Raw genomic sequence first — 22740 nt, 5'->3', positions numbered from 1 at the left:
TATTTACGGTCGCAATTCGAGGACTGCCTGTATATTAAGCCCTCCCGCCATCTTCCAATTCTTGGAGTCCAGACTCTGCAATAAATGGCATATCAAGGTTTAAAGAATTCTTCCTCTTCCCAAAAGGTAACCGACTGCTTACAAGGTCACCAGAATATGAGATCATAGGGCTGGAAGGGACCTTGGAGGTCTTCTAGTCCAATCCCGTGCTTAAAGAAGGGGACCTCAGATGTGTCTCTAAACCAATGTTTCTCAAACTCTGACAACCTGACGCTATGAGGACTTCTCATTCCCAGAATTCCACGCTGGGAATTCTGGGACTTGAAGCCCACACATCTTCAAGTTGCCACGGTTGAGAAACAGTGCTCTAAACCAGGGGTCTCCAACCTTGGCAACTTTAAGCCTGGTGGACTTCAACTCCCAGAATTCCCCAGCCAGCTTTGCTCTAAACCTTGAAATTGAGAGTTTTTGTGTGGCAAAAATCATCCTAGCCATACAAAGTTAAGTTTTTCAAGGTTCTCCATTAGTTCTATGCTGTAAAAGTATGTCGGGGGGAAAAAAAACACCAGTTAAGTTTGAAAGTGGGACTTGAAGTTAAATATTGCATTTGTGGGATGCTCCTCTTTAAGGTGTACGCAAGCAAGCAATGTTAGCTTGTTTGCTCTAAAACACGGACATTTTGCCCCTAAATTTTGGTGGATCTTCACAGACAGCAAACGGGATTTGGGAATGGCATAAGAGGTCTGTACGCTGCCTGCAGAGGCTTAGTGCAACTGATTTTGGTCCCCACGCTCCAAAAAAGATGTTGAGACCTTGGAAAAAGTTCAGAGAAGAGCAACTAAGATGATTAAGGGCCTGGAGATTAAACCATAAGAACTGTTGCAGGATTTGGGTTTGGCTCATCTGAAGAAAAGAAGAATTAGGGGTGACATGATAGCAGAGTTCCAATATTTGAGGGGCTGCCACAAAGAAGAGGGGGTCAAGTTATTCTCCAAAGCACCTGAGGGCAGGACAAGAAACAATGGATGGAAACCAATCAAGGAGAGAAGCAACCTAGAATTAAGGAGAAACTTCCTAACAGTGAGGACAATTAACCAGTGGAACAGCTGGCCTCCAGAAATCGTGGAAGCTTCATCACTGGAGGTTTTTCAGAAGACACTAGACAGCCACTTAACTGAAATAGTATAGATTCTCCTGCTTGAGCAGGGGGCTGGACTAGAAGACCTCCAAGGTCCCTTCCGGCGCATTCATTCAAATTCTAACACTCTGGTAAAAAGCTTTCTATCTCGGTTGATTTCTTTCCCAGCTGTTCCTCAAAATGCCAAATATTTATCTTGGGGCTGTTTGCTAGGATCCTTGCCTGCGTGGATTTGTAATCTTTAAAAACTTCTCCTTTTATTGAACCCTCAAAACGTTACCTTTCTCCATTTCAGCCGAAAGAGGACAGCTGAGTCCCAAGGCCTCCTCCGAGGGGAAGGACTGACAAAAGTCCTGAAGCATCTTCATCCCAAGTCCATGTCTTCTAAACTTCTTTCGGACGAACATGGTGTCCAAAACAGGGAGCATGTAACATTGGCTGGTGTGTCCACCACACAAATTTCCTGCAGGCAGAGAACAACACAACCCAGAAAGGGAATTCGTGAACAATGTCTTACTCAACAAATCTCCTACTCACCACTAAAATACATGTTTTGGGGTTCTTTTTCATTTGTTCTTCAAGAGATGTTTTGGGTCATCTCTCGCCGGATTAAAAGTTCTGGAGAACTTAAAAAGAATTTCCTCTCCCCGGAGAACAGGAATCAATGAACAAAAGCTTGGCAGAGGGACATTCCAAATGTGAAATAAGGAGCCATGAGTTACAGTAGTGGCCAAAATTGTGGAAACCTTTTGGGAAAAGTGTACAGTATTTTTTGAGGTTTGATGGCTAATAACACCACTTTTTTTGGGGAGTAGCACCATAAAATTATATATCGGTGGAAAGATGATTTAATCAAGAATGTAATGCAACAAAGTACGTTCAACTATCTGTATTCTATGAAACGTTACAGCCAAATAACCAGAAAAAGGAAGCACAACTTGCTTAGGCTGATATCAGGTAGCTTTCCTTCATCTGATTGTAGCCAATGAGCATGAGGGTTTAGAGAGCCAATCGGGTGTCATCTTGTTTTGGCAATGAGCCAAATAGCCCAGACCTTCACCCAATTGAAAATCTATGGAGCCGACTAAAGAAACTTGTTAGTCAGAAGCGATCCAGCAATGAAACCCAGTTAATAGAAGCCATCATTCAATCTTGGTTTCACATTATAACAGCTGCAGAACTCAAAGACTTGGTTCACTCCATGGGAAGACATTATAAGGCCCTAATTCATGCTAAAGGTTACCCAACTAAGTATTAACTGAAATGGTGATAATTTTTGTATATCTCGTTTTTTCTATGAGTTTCCCTTTTCTTCTTTATACTGTAACTGCTATTCTAATAGCAAATCCTTCATAAAAGTTATTGTATTACATTCTTGATTCAATTACCTTTCCATTGATATATAATTTTAGGGTATTCCTCCCAAAAAAAGTGGTGTTATTAGCTAGTTTTAGAAAATACTCTTTTCCCAAAAGGTTTCCACAATTTTGGCCACTATCGTACAGCCCCTCGTTGAGAGCGTTGTCATGGGTGCTTGTGGCCCCTCTCCCAGAAGCATCACCATGAACTTTAGGGGCACTTTGCACCTGCGCTTGCCCCTCCTACAAAATCATCCACTCTTTCCCCCACTCCCCTGGCTCTGGCTCCAGAAAGGTTGGGGAACTCTGTTCTAACTGAACTCCTTGAATTACAATGCCTGCACAACTGGCTAAAAGAAGCCTCTTGTTTTGGTAGAGTCCTGAGGTCCAGTAGAAGCGAGCTCTCGTTTGCTTCCCTGATCTCATCAGCAGATTATCGGGCTTACTCACTGCCTCGTTCACTGCCCAACCATGAAAAGTATGTGTTTGCAATTACGTTTACAAGGCAGCCCGGCTCTTCAACTGTGCAGGAATTTTGCAGCATAAAGCACTGCTTTGGGTGGGTCTCATTGCTGCCCCGTTACTCATACAGCCGGAACATATGGACAGAGCTAAGAAAAGCATAAGGTCTCCCATGAGTCAAGAAACCCAAGGCAAGTTGGACAGTCTGGCAGTCCAAGAGAAATGTCACACTCTGGCCATGAGATACCCTGCATGTGGGGAAGTTGGCACTGTCTGCGCATGAGGTCCACCATGGCCTTAAAAGGGGATTGTGTGGTTTCTGTAGCCCCATTCCACATGAACCCCGTCATAGTCAACACAACCAGCCTTTTAGCATCTCAACCATTCACTTAAGAGAAGAACAGAATAACAGAGTTGGAAGGGACCTTGGAGGTCTTCTAGTCCAACCCCCTGCTCAAGCAGGAAACCTTATACCAGTGTTGGTGAAGCTTTGGCATTCCCGTGTACCGGCCTGTGTGCCGGAAGCGGCACACGAACCCGTCCCACGAGGTATGTACAGCACTGCTGGTCTTCACACACAGGGGAGCGGCGATACCCATAAGAGTGCATGCACCCAAATACCCGGATACTGGCATGGAAGTGCTGGCCATCGCAAATGTGCGCGACGTCAACCTGGAAGGTCAGGTGCCAGCCTGTGCATTTGTGCCAAAACGCCGCTCTTCCAGAGTCCGCCGCTCCCATGTGCGCGACGGCCAGCTGACTGGCACATGATTGAACACAGGAACGTGGAAGAGGAGGTTTCCCCTGCCATAGGTTCGCCGTACCATTTCAGGCAAGTGGCTGGCCAATTTGTTTTAGAAAACCTCCAGTGATGGCCTTGCCCCAACAAAGCAAGAACCACCACCAAATTCCCAGGAGGAGGTTGGTAAGTGAAAAGTGACACTATAGACACTGAAATATGAGGTCCTGGAAGAGTGACAATTTATCACAAACAACTGATACGCACCTATCAGGAAGACAAAGGTCTAACAAAACTAAATGGACTCGTACAGAAGAGATTTTCTTTTGAATATCTTAGGCTGCAAATTCAAGACACATCAACCAGATGAAAATAGAAATGCAATGAAAAATAGGCAGGGAATGTATTTGGCAGGGCCTCTGGTGGCTCAACAGACTAATGCAGTCTGTTATTAACACAGCTGCTTGCAATTACTGCAGGTTCAAGTCCCACCAGGCCCAAGGTTGACTCAGCCTTCCATCCTTTATAAGGTAGGTAAAATGAGGACCCAGATTGTTGGGGGCAATAAAAGTTGACTTTGTATATAATATACAAATGGATGAAGACTATTGCTTAACACAGTGTAAGCCGCCCTGAGTCTTCGGAGAAGGGCGGGATATAAATTCAAATTTAAAAAAAAAAACAAGGGGGGAAAAACTCATGGAAAATAAAATGTGGGATTAACTATTGCAATTATCCCAGCACCAGGGTAAGCATTCCAAAGGGCAGAAGGGGGGGGGGAAGGGAACCTGAATTGTGGCCACATGACTTCCCATTCAGTAATTGCTTCACTTAGCAACAGAGTTGCCAATCCCAACTGTAGTCACTAAACAAGGACCACCTATAAACGCATAAGCAGGGGTGGTATTCGACCGGTTTGAGCCAGTTCGGGTGAACCGGTAGCTCTTGACGATCAGCTATACGATAGGGGCCGTGGGTGGCTCCGGCTGTAAGATAGCCTGTTATTAAAACACAGCAGCCTGCAATTACTGCAGGCTCGAATCCCACCAGGCCCAAGGTTGACTCAGCCTTCCATACTTTATAAGGTAGGTAAAATGAGGACCCAGATTGTTGGGGGGGGCAATAAGTTGACTTTGTAAATATACAAATAGAATGAGACTATTGCCTTACACACTGTAAGCCGCCCTGAGTCTTCGGAGAAGGGCGGGATATAAATGTAAATTAAAAAAAAAAAAGCTGGGAGTGAACCAGTTCGCTCCGACAATCAGCTGGGCCTGCCTGCCCGCCCCTGTGATTTACTTAGCTTTATCTTCGCAGCTGATTAGCGCAGCAGAACAGATTGCCGCGCCTCAGCTGTTTTAATTCCCTAGCACTAAGGCGGAAGGTACTTTTTCATTGATCGTGCGCAAGGCGCATGATCACTGAACCGATTGTTAAACCGGAAGGATCCCATCACTGCGTATAAGCGTTGGGCTCCGAAAACCAAGAGGCACCCATTGTGATACTTCCAAACATATTTCTTTATTGTTCTACACCTATAGACACCTATAGACAGAACCTTGCCAAACTAAAGCATGGCACCATCTCCATAAAGTCTATACTCCAGGAGAGAGAAGTTATCCTCACCCTTTTTCTCTCACCCCAACTATCTGAGTTTAGTTATCTCTTGCTCCTCTGGAATGCAACCTCCTATAAATCGGGACTACCTTCCCTTACATAAGGGGGTCACATCTAGGATAGCAATAGCAATAACCCTTATACTTATATACTGCTCCGTAGTGTTTTACAGCCCGCTCTAAGCGGTTTACAAAGTCAGCATATTGTCTCAAAATATCTGGGTCCTCATTTTACCCACCTCGGAAGGATGGAAGGCTGAGTCAACTTTGAGCCGGTTAGAATTGAACTCCTGGAGTGAGCAGTGAGTTAGCCCTGCAGTACTGCATTCTAGCAACTGTGCTACCACAGCTCTCTACCTATAACAGTGATGGCTAACCTTTTCGGCGCAGAGTGCTGAAAGCACGCACATTGCATTATGAGTGTGTGTGCGCAATCCTTCCACGCACCCCACCCCACCCTCGTACATGTGCCCCCAACGCATGTGACCCGCCCCCACGCATGCATGGCAGAGACCCGAAAACCAGCTGGCCGGTGGGAGGTGTGCGCGCATGAGTGGCGGAGAGCTGAGGTGGGGTGATGGCTCGCGTGCCCACAGAAAGGGCTCTGTGTGCCACCTGTGGCACACATGCCATAGGTTCGCCGTCACGGCCCTATAATCTTGAAGATGTAGAAATTTGGACCACCACTAGATGGCTGAGGAATTCTGGGAGTTGAAGTCCTCCAGGGTTAAAGTCGCCAAGGTTGGAGACCTCTGGACTAGAAGACCTCCAAAGCAGTGGTGGTATTCAGCTGGTTCTATCCGGTTCAGGCAAACCGGTAGGGGGGGACTGCGAGATGCCCTGCCCACCTGGGCGGATGCCATTGATGTCCCATTTCCCCATGTTTTCGAGGCTCCGCGCATGCGCAGAACATTTGCGAACCGGTAGGAAAGGTAAACGAATACCACCCATGCGCCAAAGTCCCTTCCAACCTTACGATTCCGTGTTTTAAGGGAAGTTAAAGAAAGATGCCCTCATGTAGCCTGCTCCCCGGGAGACCTTTAATCTGTTTGGTTAGGCTAAATGACTAACCTACGAGCCAGCAGAGTGGGGAAAAGAGCAACTGCAAAAGCAGAGAAAGCAGAGGCCCATGAATGCTCTTGAGACATCCAGGGAAAGTCCTACCACAACCTGCCCCACATCTAAAGGACGCAAACCAAACCAAATTGTACATTCCAGCTCGGCCCCTAATTAACACACTGGCTTGGAAATGTTGGCCCGGAGAGACCTTTTGCAAGGAGTGAGTTATCTTGGTCAAGGCGTAGAGAGAGAGCAGGATGCTGCTGACAGGAGCCCAAAGTCAACCGGTTATGGGGTTCTGTGTATGCCTGCTAACACTTTGGAAGAATGCAGCGTCCGTGGTGGCTTCAAATTAATTAAAGAAAGGCATGGCTTGGCCGGCTTTAAGCATTCCTTTTATTATATGATGCTGTATACTGAGTTTTGCAAAACCGGTTTTTTTTAAAAAAAAAAACATTATATACAAGACAAAAGAAAATGACAGAACGATGAGGTTGGGTCTGCCATGGGATTGCAACCCAGAAATTATTCCTGCTACAAGAAGCTTGTGGGAAATTTGAAGCAGGAAAGAATAACAGAATAACAGAGTTGGAAGGGACCTTGGAGGTCTTCTAGTCCAACCCTCTGCTCTAGCAGGAGATCCTACACCACTTCAGACAAATGGTTTCCCAATCTCTTCTTAAAAACTTCCAGTGTTGCAGCATTTACAATTCCTGGAGGCAAGTTGTTCCACTGATTAATTGTTCTCAATGTCAGGAAATTTCTGCTTAGTTCTAAGTTGCTTCTCTCCTTGATTAGTTTCCACCCATTGCTTCTTGTTCTACCCTCAGATTCTTTGGAGAATAGTTCGACTCCCTCTTCTTTGTGGCAACCCCTGAAATATTGGAAGACTGCTATCATGTCTCCCCTAGTCCTTCTTTTCACTAAATTAGACATACCCAGTTCCTGCAACCATTCTTTTTATGTTTTAGCCTCCAGTCCCCTAATCATTTTTGTTGCTCTTCTCTGCACTCTTTCTAGAGTTTCAACATCTTTTTTACATCGTGGCGACCAAAACTGGATGCCGTATTCCAAGTGTAACCTTACCATGGCCTTATAAAGTGGTATTAACACTTCACATGATCTTGATTCTATCCCTCTATTAATGCAACCTAGAATTACATTGGCTTTTTTGGAAGCTGCTGCAAACTGCTGGCTCATATTTAATAACATAACATAATAACACAGTTGGAAGGGACTTTGGAGGCCTTCTAGTCCAACCCTCTGCTCTAGCAGGAGATCCTACACCACTTCAGACAAAGGGTTATCCAATCTCTTCTTAAAAACTTCCAGTGTTGGAGCATTCAGAACCTCTGGAGGCAAGTTGTTCCACTGATTAATTGTTCTAACTGTCAGGAAATTTCTCCTTAGTTCTAAGTTGCTTCTCTCCTTGATTAGTTTCCACCCATTGCTTCTTGTTCTACCCTCAGGTGCTTTGGAGAATAGCTTGACTCCCTCTTCTTTGTGGCAGCCCCTGAGATATATCAGTACTGCTATGATCGCTAGTTTGCAGGAAAGAGAAATAATCTTTAAACAGCTACAGCATAGTTCCCCAACCTTTTTTGACTTTGCGGATTGATGGGGGGTGGGGGGGGGTGGAGAGGGGATGGTTCCATGTGAGCGGCGAGCAAGCATGAATGCACATGCAAATGGACACACGCACATGCTCACACACTGTCCATGCCAATGGGGATATGTCCCAATGGTGAAATCCTTTTTTTACTACCGGTTCTGTGGGCGTGGCTTGGTGGGCATTGTGTGGCTTGGTGGGCGTGGCTTGATGGGTGTGGCAGGGGAAGGATACTGCAAAATCCCCATTCCCTCCCCACTCCTGGTGGGAAGGATATTGCAAAATCTCCATTCCCACACTACTCTGGGGCCAGCCAGAGGTGGCATTTGCCGGTTCTCTGAACTACGCAAAATTTCCGCTACCGGTTCTCCAGATCCTGTCAGAACCTGGTGGATTTCACCCGATATGCCCCCTTTGCGGCCCAGTTCCAAAAGGCTCAAGGCCCTGTAGTGGAGCTGGAGACCCCTGAGCTGCTGTACTAGTTAAGCATAGGGGGATTATTTGGTTTCTGTTTGTTTGTTTCATATCCCATCTTTAGTATTTTTATAAACAACACAAGAGAGATGGAAAGTTATATTAACTGAATATATGATATAAATGGAATAAGATGAAGATAATGTTAAGGTTTAAAATATAGGAGAGGAGGTTGGAAAAATAGGTGTATAATTAAGAGAATTGGGGATGTCTGAATATTAGAGAAATTGAAAATAGATACAGCAAGAGATAGAGATAAGGAGAGAGGTGGAAGGGAGAAAGAGGGAGAGAGAAAGAAGGAAGAGAAGAGGAGGGGAGGGGAGGTAAGGTGAGGGAGATAAGTGCAGGAGAGAAGGTTAGAGGGAGGAAGTAGGGTGGAGGAGGAGAAGGGAAAGGGAAGTAGGGAAGGAATAGGAGAGGAGGGGAGAAGAAAGGAGGAATGAAGAAAGGAGGGAAGGAAAGGCATATAAGAAAAAGTTGCTGTGAAAGAAATAGAGAAATGACAACCCCGAAAATATTCAAAGAATAAAAACTGAAATAGTGAAAAAAAAAGAAAAGGAATGAAAGGGAATGAATATGAATAAAAATGGAGAAATTAGAAAACGAAGGGCGAAAAAAGATGTAATTTGATAAAATAAGCAAAGAAATATTAGGAAAGGAATAAAAAGTTAGGGGAAAAAATATATATTTTGGAAAAAATTGTAATTAAGAAAAATATATTTGAATAGTTTGAACTGTGTAAGATAAGGTCACTACACTGTTTATGAATTGTGTTTGTGTGGAGGGGGGAAACAAAAAATCAATAAAAACTTGTACAAAAATTTTTTAATTGTTTTTAAATTCTTATTTATTTAACTCCGCCAAGATAGGATCATCCAAAGTAGTTGGACTAGATGACCAGTGGTGGGATGCAACCGGTTTAACAACAGGTTCGGTGAGTGAGCACTTTGCTTATTGCAATGCTCTCTACATGGGGCTGCCCTTGAGGTGCACCCGGAGGCTACAGTTAGTCCAGAATGCGGCTGCGCGAGTAGTAACGGGAGCCGCTCGTGGCTCCCATGTAACATCACTGCTCTGTAGTCTGCACTGGCTTCCTGTGGTCTTTCGGATGCGCTTCAAGATTTTGGTTACCACCTTTAAAGCACTCCATGGCTTAGGACCCGGGTACTTACGAGACCGCCTGCTGTTACCTTATGCCTCCCACCGACCGGTACGCTCTCACAGAGAAGGTCTCCTCAGGGTGCCGTCCGCCAAACAATGTCGGCTGGCGGCCCCCAGGAGTAGGGCCTTCTCTGTTGGAGCATCGACGCTCTGGAATGAACTTCCCCCTGGCCTACGCCAAGTGCCTGATCTTCGGACCTTTCGCCGTGAACTAAAAACATACTTATTTATTCAAGCTGGCCTGGCATAATGGTTTTTTAACATTTTAAATTGGGTTTTATTGTTGTGGGGTTTTAAATTTTTGAAATTTTAAATTTAAATTTTTAAACATTGGCCTTTTTGTAATATGCTTTATTTTAAATTTTGATTTTAATTGTATATATATTGTGTTTTATTTTGGCTCTACACCGCCCTGAGTCCTTCGGGAGAAGGGCGGTATAAAAATTTAATAAATAAATAAAATAAATAAATAAATGCGCACCTAAGACGTTGCACGCAGCATTCAGAATACAGCAATTTGAAGCTCAGCTGCTTACCTTCTAAGGCAGCCCCGGTAAGTAGAACAACAGAGACGAAGGAAATATAGGACAGGATAGGGCAGGGACAGGTGGGCGGGGCCAGCTGATGGCAGGTTGAAATCCCCATGACTATAAGTCTGGGGTCTCAACCGCCACAGCGGCAGTACCTCAACAGCTCGGGCAGGGCTGTGGTCACGCAGCAAGGAGCCAGGTATGCGATCAACAAGCCCAACTGATTCCTATGGCCCCACCTCACATAGAGGATTCACAGCCGGCAATCTGAGGAACAGTGGCCTCCCTCGGCTCTAGATCTTCCTTAATGACAACCGCCACCCCTCCACTACCTTGGGCCCTCGGCTGATGAAATGCTCGGAAACCTGGAGGCACAGCTCAACAAGGGAACCCCCTCTGGACCCAACCAGGTTTCCGTAATGCCCATAAGGTCCGGACTCCCCTGAATAAGATCGCAAATCAGGGAGCTTTGTTAGCCACGGACCGGGCATTACATAACATCAACCGAAGATCCAAGCTCTGAGGATCATGGCCTCCCGAGGCAGGTAGGAACTGAGGGGCGGAGCACGTGATCGCTTTCAGGCATCGAACACGTGCTCCCAGCTCTTCTGACCCCCCTCCGCCATATCTGCCTCTCCCACTAACCACACAGATGGAGCCACACTCATCTTCAGGAACGTCACTCTCCCCAAAACCTTGGACCTTTTAAAACCCCGCAAACACGCGCAGTGACTGGCCCCTCCTCGTGAGCTACCCCAATACCGCCTTGCCCTCCCCCTTAAAATTCCCTATCTAAAAATCCCCACAGGTTCTTTCTACGCGCATGCCACCTCTGTGGATCCCAAGACCCGGCATTGAGGCCGGCCCTTGGTAATGTAGGGGGCCATTCCTGCAATGAGGGGCACTTTGCAGGCGCAGAGTTCAATTGAGGAATATCGCATAATAAAATCGTGAAAAATTGGCTCCATCTCGAAATTGGCTGAGATGATAATATAAGGTTAGTCCTCAGTTAGGACGGACGTATAATAATCCGGTCAATGGACTATCATGATGGTATCTCCTGTTCAATATCCAGACCCAGATCTTAGTTTGGTCCAATAAATATGAGGTCTTAAGTCCAGGATAAATAGTCCAAAGCCAAGTCCTGAACATGAGAAAAAAAGGGTGGGGTTGGTGTTTCGTGTCCACTCAAGGTAACTCCATTGTCTTACTCTCTGCCGCCCTCAGGCAGTCCTCCAATAACCGGCTCCAGATTCGTCCAGCCCACATTCACCAGGGGTCACTCCATCTACGCCACCAACACCCCTGGAATGTCCGGGTCCGGCTCGTTCCAGAGACCAGGTCTCTCCAGGTCTCTCCAGAAACCCTCAAGAGGCCTCATGAAAGGCAAGGCCTCCCGAGGCAAAGGCGGGAGGAAACAGGCCGCCCAGCTGGAAATAGAGGCGCAACAGGCCATCGCAGGCCGCAATAGGCCTAAAGGCCGCCAGAATGAAGAAAGGCCGCAAGAGAATAAGTCCGGAGAGCCTTCATGGCCAGAGCCACACAGTGGAAACGCCAAAAAGCGGAAGATGAAAATGGCAAAAGCTGTTCAAACGCCAGAAAACCGCTGCTGTTCCAGTTCACCACTTCCCCCTCCGCTGCAGTTCGTATTCACAGCCGAGGGAAAAGGGCCCAACGACACACGACCGAGTTAAAAAGCAGGCTGGCTCACCACCCTACCGGCGCCACAAACATGGCCGCCGCCATCAGCCGCTCACCTTCCCGAATCCGTTCCTGGCAACCGTGGGGCTTAAAAGGTCCGAAAACCTCTCCCACGGCTGCCGGAGACTTCAGTTCTTCCGATCAGGGGCATGGGCGGCTAAGCAGACGGCCAGGGGCGCTGCCATCTCGTCAAGGCCAGGAACACCGCCGACGCCGATCCTCAGAGCGCCGCCATCTTGCGCATGCGCAGAGAACGAATTTTTCTATTTAAAGAACGAATTTTTCTATTTAAAGCGGTCCATGGCTTAGGACCCGGGTACTTACGAGACCGCCTGCTGTTACCTTATGCCTCCCACCGACCGGTACGCTCTCACAGAGAAGGTCTCCTCAGGGTGCCGTCCGCCAAACAATGTCGGCTGGTGGCCCCCAGGAGTAGGGCCTTCTCTGTTGGAGCATCGACGCTCTGGAATGAACTTCCCCCTGGCCTACGCCAAGTGCCTGATCTTCGGACCTTTCGCCGTGAACTAAAAACATACTTATTTATTCAAGCTGGCCTGGCATAATGGTTTTTTAACATTTTAAATTGGGTTTTATTGTTGTGGGGTTTTAAATTTTTGAAATTTTAAATTTAAATTTTTAAACATTGGCCTTTTTGTAATATGCTTTATTTTAAATTTTGATTTTAATTGTATATATATTGTGTTTTATTTTGGCTCTACACCGCCCTGAGTCCTTCGGGAGAAGGGCGGTATAAAAATTTAATAAATAAATAAAATAAATAAATAAATGCGCACCTAAGACGTTGCACGCAGCATTCAGAATACAGCAATTTGAAGCTCAGCTGCTTACCTTCTAAGGCAGCCCCGGTAAGTAGAACAACAGAGGCGAAGGAAATATAGGACAGGATAGGGCAGGGACAGGTGGGCAGGGCCAGCTGATCATTGGTGCTACCGGTTCGTCTGAACCAGTCTGGCCCTGCTGAATAACACCTCTGTAGATGACCTACTAGATCCCTTCCAACTCTGTTAGCCTGGTTCTTTTTGACTCTTATAAACACGCTTCACAGTTGGGAAGGAGGCTTCAGCAAAGACGTACCTTTTCTTTTGACGGTATAAAAAGCCGCTGCTTCTCCACTCTTCCAGAATATTCTGGCATCTTCCTTCTTAGGATGAGGCACAAAGACTACAGTATCGTCAGTCAAGCTCCTCTCCAACGTGCCAAAAATGATACAGTTAAGGACGAAGAGAACGATTCTCTCTTGAAAGGTTTGAACCTTGAAAGACAAGTGAGATGAGGAGATATAAGACACCCCAAAGAATGCAGGCAGTCCTTGACTTACAGCAGTTCATAGAGTGACCCATTGAAGTTACAGTGGTATTGAAAAGAGGGGCTTGTGACCATTTTTCACACTTAACGACCGTTGGAGCGTCCCCACAGTCATGCGATCAAAATTCGGACATTGGCTCATATTTATGACGGTCACAATGTCCCGGGGTCAGGCGATCTCTTTTTGCGACCTTCTGACAATCCAAATCAACGGGGAAGTGAAGCCAGATTCACTTAAGAACCGTGTTGCTAACTTTAACATCTGCGGGGATTCACGTAACAACCGTGGCAGGAGAAGTGGTAAAACGGGGCAAAATCCCCTGTCTCACTTAACAGCAGAAAATTTGAGCTCAATTGCAGTCGTAGGTTGAAGACGCCCAGTCATTCAGCATTATTTTTTAAGAAGAATAACTGGTCTGGCTCAAAAAATATCTGAAGTGAGGTTAAACAGTCTTAAAGTTGCCAAGTTTGGCTGAAACGATGTTTTCACCTGTTTGAGTCCTTCCCTCAAAGGGTCAGACGTCTTGATTAGATCTTCAGGAAGCCGCCAGGAATTGTTGAAATAAATTGCTAATACTGTTTTTAAAAAAAAGGGAATAAAGGAAAGAATGGTTGAAGCAAGGAACTTCTGTTTAAATAAGACGCTCCCAAGAGTGCCTTGAGCTCTCATAAATTTTTCGAAGCTTGTCTGTATTTTTTGCCCTGCATTATTTTCACATTTCTGTCGGCAATAAAACATTGTTCTTCCACAAGTTTTCAGCGGGCGGTGGAATTTAAAACGTCTTGGGAGAATGCGGGAGAAAAGTATTAACACATGTAATCCTTACTGCAGTCTACACCAAAGAATCTAAAACTTTGGCTTTTCCACAACTACCGGATAGTTCATCAGGAAAGATTCTTGGAAAAAAAAATTTTTTCATTCTATATTACAGATAGTCCTCAAGTTACAACCATACAGTAACCTACCGGTATTACAGTCGTAAGTCAGAATGGCCATAAAATGGGCCGGCGATGTGGCAGATTTTATGACTTTTTGCAGCAGTCGTTAAAACGCACAGGGTGGTTGTAACTGCAAATACTGCTGCCCTTAAATGAACACTGCAGTCATTAAGCGAACCCATTGTTTGCTATGGCACAGTTTCTGTTCAAAAGAGAAGTAGATGTCAGTTTTTGGCAAAACCATCATAAAATAAAGAGTTATGCGACTGCAGGACACTACAAAGTGTCCGTGAAGTCATGTCGCCAAGCATCTAAATTGCAACCACATGAGGTGCCGGGCGATCAGAACTCTACAAGTGGGTCCATAGTCCCCTTTTTACTGTATAGATCAGTGGTAGTCAACCTGGTCCCTACCACCCACTAGTGGGCGTTCCAGCTTTCATGGTGGGCGGTAAGGGTTTTGTCCGATACTGAAGCACTTTCCTTTTTTTTTAATTTAATTGACTTTTTAAAAACTTTTCATAGCATTATTTAAAAACATTTTCATTAGGTTTTCATAAAATTCCCCGTGACAATTTAAATTTCTGAAAATATACTATTTGTATCGCCCACGTATAAGTTTAGTTCACGTTACGTAAGTGAAACTAAATGGCGCTATAGTGCGACCGCAAACAGAAGAGCCTCATCCCAGAATAGCTCGCGGATCTCCCCCCCACACCACCCAGCTGTAACAGACAAGCAGAGCTGGTACCCAGCGCCCCCCCCCCACCAAACCCAATCCATGATGCGCGAGAGGCATGCGCAGACAATCCACTTTATAACTCACCATTACTGTGGAACCGGTGGGCGGTTAGAAAATTTTACTACTAAGAGAGATACAAAAATGGACGGTAAATATAAAAAGGTTGATTACCCCTGGTGTAGATCATAAATTTGAACGGTCACTAAATAATTGGTCGTAAGTCAAGGACTATTTGTACCACAGAGTGATAAAGAGACATCTCTCTCCCTGGCTATTTAAACCCACTTCTAATCCTTAGGACAGTGGTTTGTTTATTTATTTATTTTATTTTATTTTATTTTATTTTATTTATTTGATTTCTATACCGCCCTTCTCCCAAAGGACTCAGGGCGGTTTCCAGCCAGATAAAACACAGTTAAACATATAATATAAAATTTAAAAATATATTAAAAAACTAATTCAATTTGGCCGAATTTAAAACTTAAAAACAAAAATAAAACTATGATAAACCCCTGTTAAAATTACTAATTATTTCAAGCCAGCCCTGCGCGGTAGAATAAATACGTCTTCAACTCACGATGAAAGGTCCGGAGGTCAGGAAGTTGTCGTAATCCTGGAGGAAGCTCATTCCAGAGGGCAGGTGCCCCCACAGAGAAGGCCCTCCCCCTGGGGGTCGCCAGTCGACATTGTTTGACTGACGGCACCCTGAGGAGACCCTCCCTATGGGAGCGCACAGGTCGATGGGAGGCTATAGGAGGCAGCAGGCGGTCCCGTAAATAACCCAGTCCTAAGCCATGGTTGAATGATGTTTGCATTATTTAACCACATCTCCCCCACTAAATTCTGCTCCTCAAAAAGCAGCTAGAAGAAAAACTTGCGTCTAGAACATCCAATACCTTTTAAGTTTGTGAGAATGCTGGAAGTGTGCGGCAGCGGCCCAAAAAGCTAATACCATCCTGAGTTCTATAAACAGAGGCATAGAATTAAAATCATGTGAAACATTAGTAAGACCACACCTGGAATTCTGCATCCTGTTTTGGTCACCACATTACAAAAAAGATGTTAAGACTTTGGAAAAAGTTCAGAGAAGAGCAAATAAGATGATCAAAGGCCTGGAGACTAAAACATATGAAGAACGGGTTGCAGGATTTGGGTTTGGCTAGTCTAAAGAAAAGAAGAACTAGGGGGAACGTGATAGCAGTCTCCCAATATTTGAGGAGCTGCCACAAAGAAGAAGGGGATCAAATTATTCTCCAAAGCACCAGAAGGCAAGACAAGAAACAATGGTTGGAAACTAATCAAGGAGAGAAGCAACCTGGAATTAAGGAGAAACTTCCTAACAGTGAGACAATTAACCAGTGGAACAGCTTGCCACCAGAAATCTTGGCCGCTCCATCACTCATGTTTTTAAGAAGAGACTGGACAGTCACTTATCTGAAATAGTATAAGGTCTCCTCCTGCTTGAGCAGGGGAAACGTCTTCAAAGAAAAACCAGGAAGTCCAGTTGCCTCTTGTCCTGACAATATCTCTTGAGAATGGATCATATACTTAATATGAAGGGATAGGGCCTGAACCTAACCAAAAACTAAAAAGAACTGCCTCTGAATAAAAACATATTTTGACTGAATATAACTAAAATTGACTGAAGAGTCATTCTTAATGTCTTTATTTTTTTTATATTCAGTAACTTCTTTTTTTGGCTCCTACTAAAAAAAAATGTGTGTGGTTTTGTTTTGTTTTTAAATAAAATCACAATTGGCCAGCCAATTTTTTGAAATGCTCTGGAAGACACAGCACAGTTTTGGAAATACCGTTTGTGTTCCCAGGCCTCGGATTGTTTTTCCGATTTAGCGTAATAAATTACTAGACGTTGATACTAATTCAAAAGAGAAGAGGGAAATGCAAACACAATACATCAAAGGAGGAGCAAAGCTGCCAAGGAACATCAACAAAAGGGAGCGGCTGTTACAGGATATTTATTTATTATGGGGCAGAATTATACAATAGGACACACGTGGGGGAAGGAGTACACTTCACCTAATAAAAGTCCATTAACAATTATTATTTTTTTAAAGACTTTTATGTTTCCAGAGATAATTCTAATCTGCCTAGGTCAGCTTCTCTTCAATAGCTCCCAAATGGGAAAGCCAGATTCAATTAATAATGCTATTACTAACTTTAACAGCTACAGTGGTTCACTTAACAACTGTGGCAAGAAAGGTTGTAAAACGGGGCAAAATTCACTTAACAACTGCCTCACTTAGCAGCAGAAATCTTGGGCTCAATTGTAGTTGTAAGTTGAGGACTACATGTGACTTTCTTGGCGGTTTTCAAGAACAGATTGGGCAACCATTTGTCCAGAATAGAATAAGGTCTCCTGCCTTGGGCTGGGGGTTGGACTAGAAGACCTCTAAGGCCCCTTCCAACGCTATGATTCTATGTTCTATGATTCTAATGTATTTATTAATGTATTAGTAAATACATTAGAATACATTGTTTATTAGAATAGACATTAGAATAAATACATTCTTTCGAATGCATTTAATAAGGGCTCCTGCCTTGGGCAGGGGGTCAGACTAGAAGAGCTCCAGGGTCCCTTCCAGCCCTTTGATTCTATGATTCAAACGAGGTCCTAAGGGAACAGCCCCTGGCCCCATTAATCTATATTTTAAGTAAATTACAAAGATGTGTGCTAAAACGTGTTCTGTGCACATGGTGGGTGCAAAACACACCGAAGCAAAGTTGTAAGAGTACTTTTGCACAGCTTGTCCTTGTTCCTTGCATCGTGGAGTGTGGGATGCATAGAATTTCAAACGGTGCTCTTCACAACGTGCACGCAGCTTTTGCAAACACAATCAACCCACTGTCGTGTCCCACTCCTCCGCTGACGGCCGGGTCAGGGAAATCCGAATCAGGCTTGCCTCTGCAGCTCTGCCCAAAGTCCTAGCAAAGTCCTCAGAGCAGGCAGGAGACCAGAAAGTGACTTCAGCAAGATAAGTTCGACTTTTGCCTGACTCAGAGACTGCCAGAAAGCAGATCCTTTATATAGGCCATGGGGTGTGGCTCCATGACTCAGCACTCATTAAGGCCTGCCCCTCCCTTCCTTCTGTTGCCTCCGCCTATCCAATCTTCTGATGCGAGGGTCACTCCAATCAGCTGTTGGTAATAAACCCTCCTCAGGCTCACATGCTGTGGAGGAGGGGGAGGGGTCTAGCTGCTCCGTTTGCCTGGGCATGGAGTCAGGGCTGGAGCCGGGGGATGCTCCTTCTTCTGCACTTTGTCTGGGCATGGAGCCAGGACTGGGGCCAGGAGGCATACATTCCTCCGTGTTCGGGAGCAGATAAGAAGGCCCCGGCTGCTCTGAGGGCGGGCAAGACACAACACCCACACTTCGGCGCCAATTCATGTTACAGGCACAAAAAGGGAGCAAGGATCAGGTATACTGGGATAAAAGGAACGCTACATTTGTGAGGTGAGAGTGCGGTAGCTCAGCCATTAAGAGACGCTGAGCTTGTCAACTGGAAAGCCAACAGCTCAAGTTGGAGATCTGAGCGCTGCGTGATGACATGAGCTCCTGCTCCCTGCTCCAGCTCCCTGCCCTCTCTAGCAGTTCAAAGGCATGCAAATGCAAACAGATTAATAGGTACCACTTTGGTGGGAAGGTAATAGTGTTTCTGTGTGCCTTTGGTGCAGGGGTGAAATGCTCCCAGATCGGACCGCATCGTGCGATCCGGAAGCAATCATGGCCGGTAGTTCGGTGATCCGGTAGCGATGGTGGAGCAAAGCTCCACCCACCCGCCCGGGTGTCGTTACTTCCTGCTTTTAAAAGGTAAAATAAACGGCTCTGACGATTGCGCGCCATAGCTGTGATCGTCAGAGCCTTTTTTACCTTTTAAAAGCATTTTTTACAACCTAATGCCCAAATTAGTTATAAAAAAATGCTTTTAAAAGGTAAAAAAAGGCTCCGAGGATCACAGCTGTGGCGCGCAATCGTCGGAGCCTTTTTTTTTATGGGGGTGGGGGAGTCTGTTTTTGCTCCCAGCAGGCTTTCCTGAAGCCTGCTATGCAAAAAACGGGGGTGAGGTGGGGGTTTGTTTTTGAGACAGAGAGAGAGAGACAGAGACAGAGAGAGAGAGGGAGAGAGAGAGAGAGGAAGGAAGGAAGGAAGGAAGGAAGGAAGGAAGGAAGGAAGGAAGGAAGGAAGGAAGGAAGGAAGGAAGGAAGGAAGGAGTACAAACCTGGCACTAGACGCAGCTTCAGAGGATAATCCAGGGCTGGAAGGGACCTGGAGATCATCTAGTCCAACCCTGCTCCAGCAGGACATTGTTAATGAGTTTCTGTCTTTTGATTTCCCAGTCACATGGTTACATAGCCACGCCCACCCAGTCACATGATCCCCCACCAAGCCACACCCACAGAACCCGTAACAAAAAAAATTAGATTTCACCCCTGCTTTGGTGTATAGCCATGCTGGCCACATGACCATGGAAATTGTTCTTGGACAATGCTTGGCTCCCTCGGCCAAGAAACAGAGATAAGCATCGTGGCCTACAAAGACACGAATAGACAGGGAAATCTTTTCCTTGACTTTATGTTTGCTAGGATGCTCGCACTGAAGAGTAGGCTGGGCTGGCACTAAGCCTGTTTGCCAGTGACACCTACACACATCTATGGAAAGTCTCAACAATTCAATAATTCAGAGAGAGTCAAGTGAAGTTAGCATATCAACTGTCACACTGTAGTAACGGGCTCCTGCCTTCTTCCATGTCCTTTCCTTAAGGCATGAGGAGGCAGGGAAGATCTTTCACGTCCACGCAGGGAGCTACATTCACTATAATGTGATGGATCCCTGCCGTCACGTGCCAAAAGCAGGGAGAGTGCGTGGGGGTCACACATGCGCGTGCCCACACCCATAATTCAATGCGCTACGCCGCCGCCCCCGCGTGTGCGCACACAGCTACCACCACCCCCACGCTCCCGCTGCTTTTGGCACGTGATGGCCCAGTAGGCCCGTTTTTTGCCCTCCCCAGACTCTAGAGCCTTTCTGGGAGTCTGGGGAGGGCAAAAACGGCCTTCCTCACACACACACACACACACACACACACACACACACACATGGAGGCCCTCCAGAGGCCGGAAAAGGCCCATTTCCCGACTTCTGATGGGCCCAGGAGGCCCTAAAATCAGCTGGCTGGTGCACGCATGCGCGCTGGAGCTGAACTAGGGCAACATTCGTGTGCCCACAGATATGGCTCCGCGTGCCACCTGTGGCACACGTGCCATAGGTTCGCCATCACGGGTCTAGACTAATGAAAAGAAGGACCAGGGGAGACCTGATAGCAGTCTTCCAAATTCTGAGGGGCTCCTACACAGAGGAGAGGGTGTCGAGCTATTTTCCAAAGCGCCAAAATGCAAGACAAGAAACCATGGATGGAAACGAACCAAGGAGAGAAGCAATACTGATAGCAGTCTTCCAGTATTTGAGGGGCTGCCACAAAGAAGAGATGGTCGATCAATTCTCCAAAGCAACTGAAGGCAGGAGAAGAAGCAACGGATGGAAACTAACCAAGGAGAGAAGCAACCTGGAACTAAGGAGGAACTTCCTAACAGTGAGGACAGTTAACCAGTGGAACAGCTTGCCTCCAGAAGTTGTGGGTGCTCCATCACTGGAGGCTTTTAAGAAGAGACTGGACAGCCACCTGTCTGAAATGGTATGGTTTCCTGCTTGAGCAGGGGGTTGGACTAGAAGACCTTCAAGGTCCCTTCCAACTCTGATATTCTATTCTTACTCTTATTTCTATTCCTATTTTATTCTATTCTATTCTTTTTTTATATATATATATATAAAAAGTTTTATTTTTACAATCATATCAAATAATTCATCCAATGTACAGTTATATACAATTAGTCGGGCTTGCCCAGTCACCACCACCCTTTTTAACACTCTTCCCTCTTCTACCTTCTTTTACTTTCCAGACCTTCCTCTCCTTCTCTTATCTACATCCGCTCCTCCCTCCACCTTACACCTTCCTTCTCCCTCTACTATCCCTCTTCCTTCCTCTTCTCCTCTTTCCTACCTCCTACTCTCTCTTTTCTCCCTCCTCACCGTTCTAAAATGGTAACTATGCAGACCCGACCCTACATTAATTATATTTCTTCAATAATCCCTGTACATTAACCATCACTCCATCTCTACCAAACCCCCCCCCCAATTCCCCTCCCCCTTACCCCCCACCCCCCACCCCGACTTCCCAGAACAAAATGCAGGGAGGCTGAAGTGAAGGAAAGAGAAGTGAAGCAGGTACAAGAACAGATTGTGATGGAAGAAGATTTATTACAAGTGTTGGAAATACCTACGACGGGTTTAGATTCAAAAGAACAAAGGCTGACAAGAGCTGCTGCTAAACGCAAGGAACAAGAGATGAAGGCACAACAACAACTGGCAACTACTACAACGGAAACAGTGGGAGGAGCAAGGCCTAAAGTAAAATGTGATCTGCGGCTGGTGTTCCAAAAGTTTCCTTCGGCTGATAATGGCAATTAAACTATTATCTTGGAATGTTAATGGCCTGAATTCACCGCAGAAGAGAAGGAAAGTATTTCATTATTTGAAACAATTTAAAAATGACATTACCTGTTTACAAGAAACACATATTAGATCTTGCTAAATGTTGGAGATGCGATTGTGAAGATGCTACTTATTACCATTTGGATTAAAGTATGGTGGATCATGCAGAATATTTTGAAAAAGAAGATTAAGTTTACTCCGCAGTTCTTTCTACTAGGAATAATTATGGATTATACAGCTATAGAGACTAAATTGATTTTGAACTTAATAACAGTCGCAAGACTTTTGATTGCTCAGTATTGGAAGAAAGAAGAATTACCTACAATCGAAGAATGGACACTCAAAGTATCAAATCTGGCAGAGATGACAAAAATCTCCGCTTACTTGAAAGACTATACACTAGAAAAATATATTTTAGAATGGAAAATGTGGATTGATTATATTTAAAATAAGTATCAGATAAAAAAAATATCGAATAGCATATGAGTAAATTTAGGAAATATTTTGTATTAGATATATTTTTGGAGGAGAGGGGAATTGAGAGTGAGACTAAGTGTGGTGTGACTAGAGATTATAATTTAGGAATTATTTTGGATTATGATTGTTATTCTATTCTATTCTTGAAGACGGTTCACCTCATCAAAGCAAATTCTTCGGTTCTAACTGGTGAAGAATAGAAAGGATTTATGCAACATCCTGCAGTTATGTGACATTTCACGATGGCTTTGTCAAAACGTGGTTATGGGGTTTTTTGGTTTTGTTTTTCAAAAACAACACTCACAGCAAACCACTGGTTCGCTTAGCCACCGCAGCATTCACTCAATGGCCCCAGATTCACTTAGCCACTGTGATTCACATAATGACTACCAGAATGAAAATTGTAAAATTAGGTCGTTCATGCAACCGACTTGTTTTACGGCCGTTAAGATTTGCAATCATAACGAGCAGGGTGTCATAAGTAACTACCTATCCCTGTTCATGACTATTTCCAGGTCATTTCCCTGATTCTCTGCACGTACACAAGAAGAGACAAAATATTGTATTAAATTGTACCAAGTCAAGCTTAATCAAGTTGACTGGAAAAGCTACAATGATCAGGCACAACCACCAGATCCCCCTTTTAAACCACCAGATCCCCCTTTTAAACCACCAGATTCCCTTTTTAAACCACCAGATTCCCTTTTTACACCATCAGATTCCCCTTTTAAACCACCAGATTCCCTTTTTAAACCACCAGATTCCCTTTCTGCACCATCAGATTCCCCCTTTTACACCACCAGATTCCTTTTACACCATCAGATTCCCCTTTTAAACCACC

At 45.1% G+C, this 22740-nt stretch overlaps 1 protein-coding gene across 14 annotated transcripts in view; it reads right to left on the bottom strand.

Annotated features, from left to right (window-relative positions):
* Nucleotides 1–22740, bottom strand: part of LOC131184546 (protein FAM169B-like) — a 286013-nt gene that overhangs the window by 229673 nt on the left and 33600 nt on the right. For 13 of the 14 annotated variants that reach the window (XM_058155969.1, XM_058155972.1, XM_058155974.1 and 10 more), the window contains 3 exons: nt 13664–13749; nt 12943–13120; nt 1419–1601 (listed from right to left, as the gene is read on the bottom strand). In XM_058155969.1, coding sequence (XP_058011952.1) covers nt 1419–1601; nt 12943–13120; nt 13664–13749 — 447 coding nt within the window. The remainder of the gene's footprint in view (nt 1–1418; nt 1602–12942; nt 13121–13663; nt 13750–22740) is intronic. The other variant, XM_058155979.1, reaches the window with a different exon arrangement.

This window comes from Ahaetulla prasina, chromosome 13, assembly GCF_028640845.1.
Source record: "Ahaetulla prasina isolate Xishuangbanna chromosome 13, ASM2864084v1, whole genome shotgun sequence".
NCBI classification, from domain to species: domain Eukaryota; kingdom Metazoa; phylum Chordata; class Lepidosauria; order Squamata; family Colubridae; genus Ahaetulla; species Ahaetulla prasina.
This window is presented reverse-complemented; position numbering and strand designations above follow the sequence as displayed.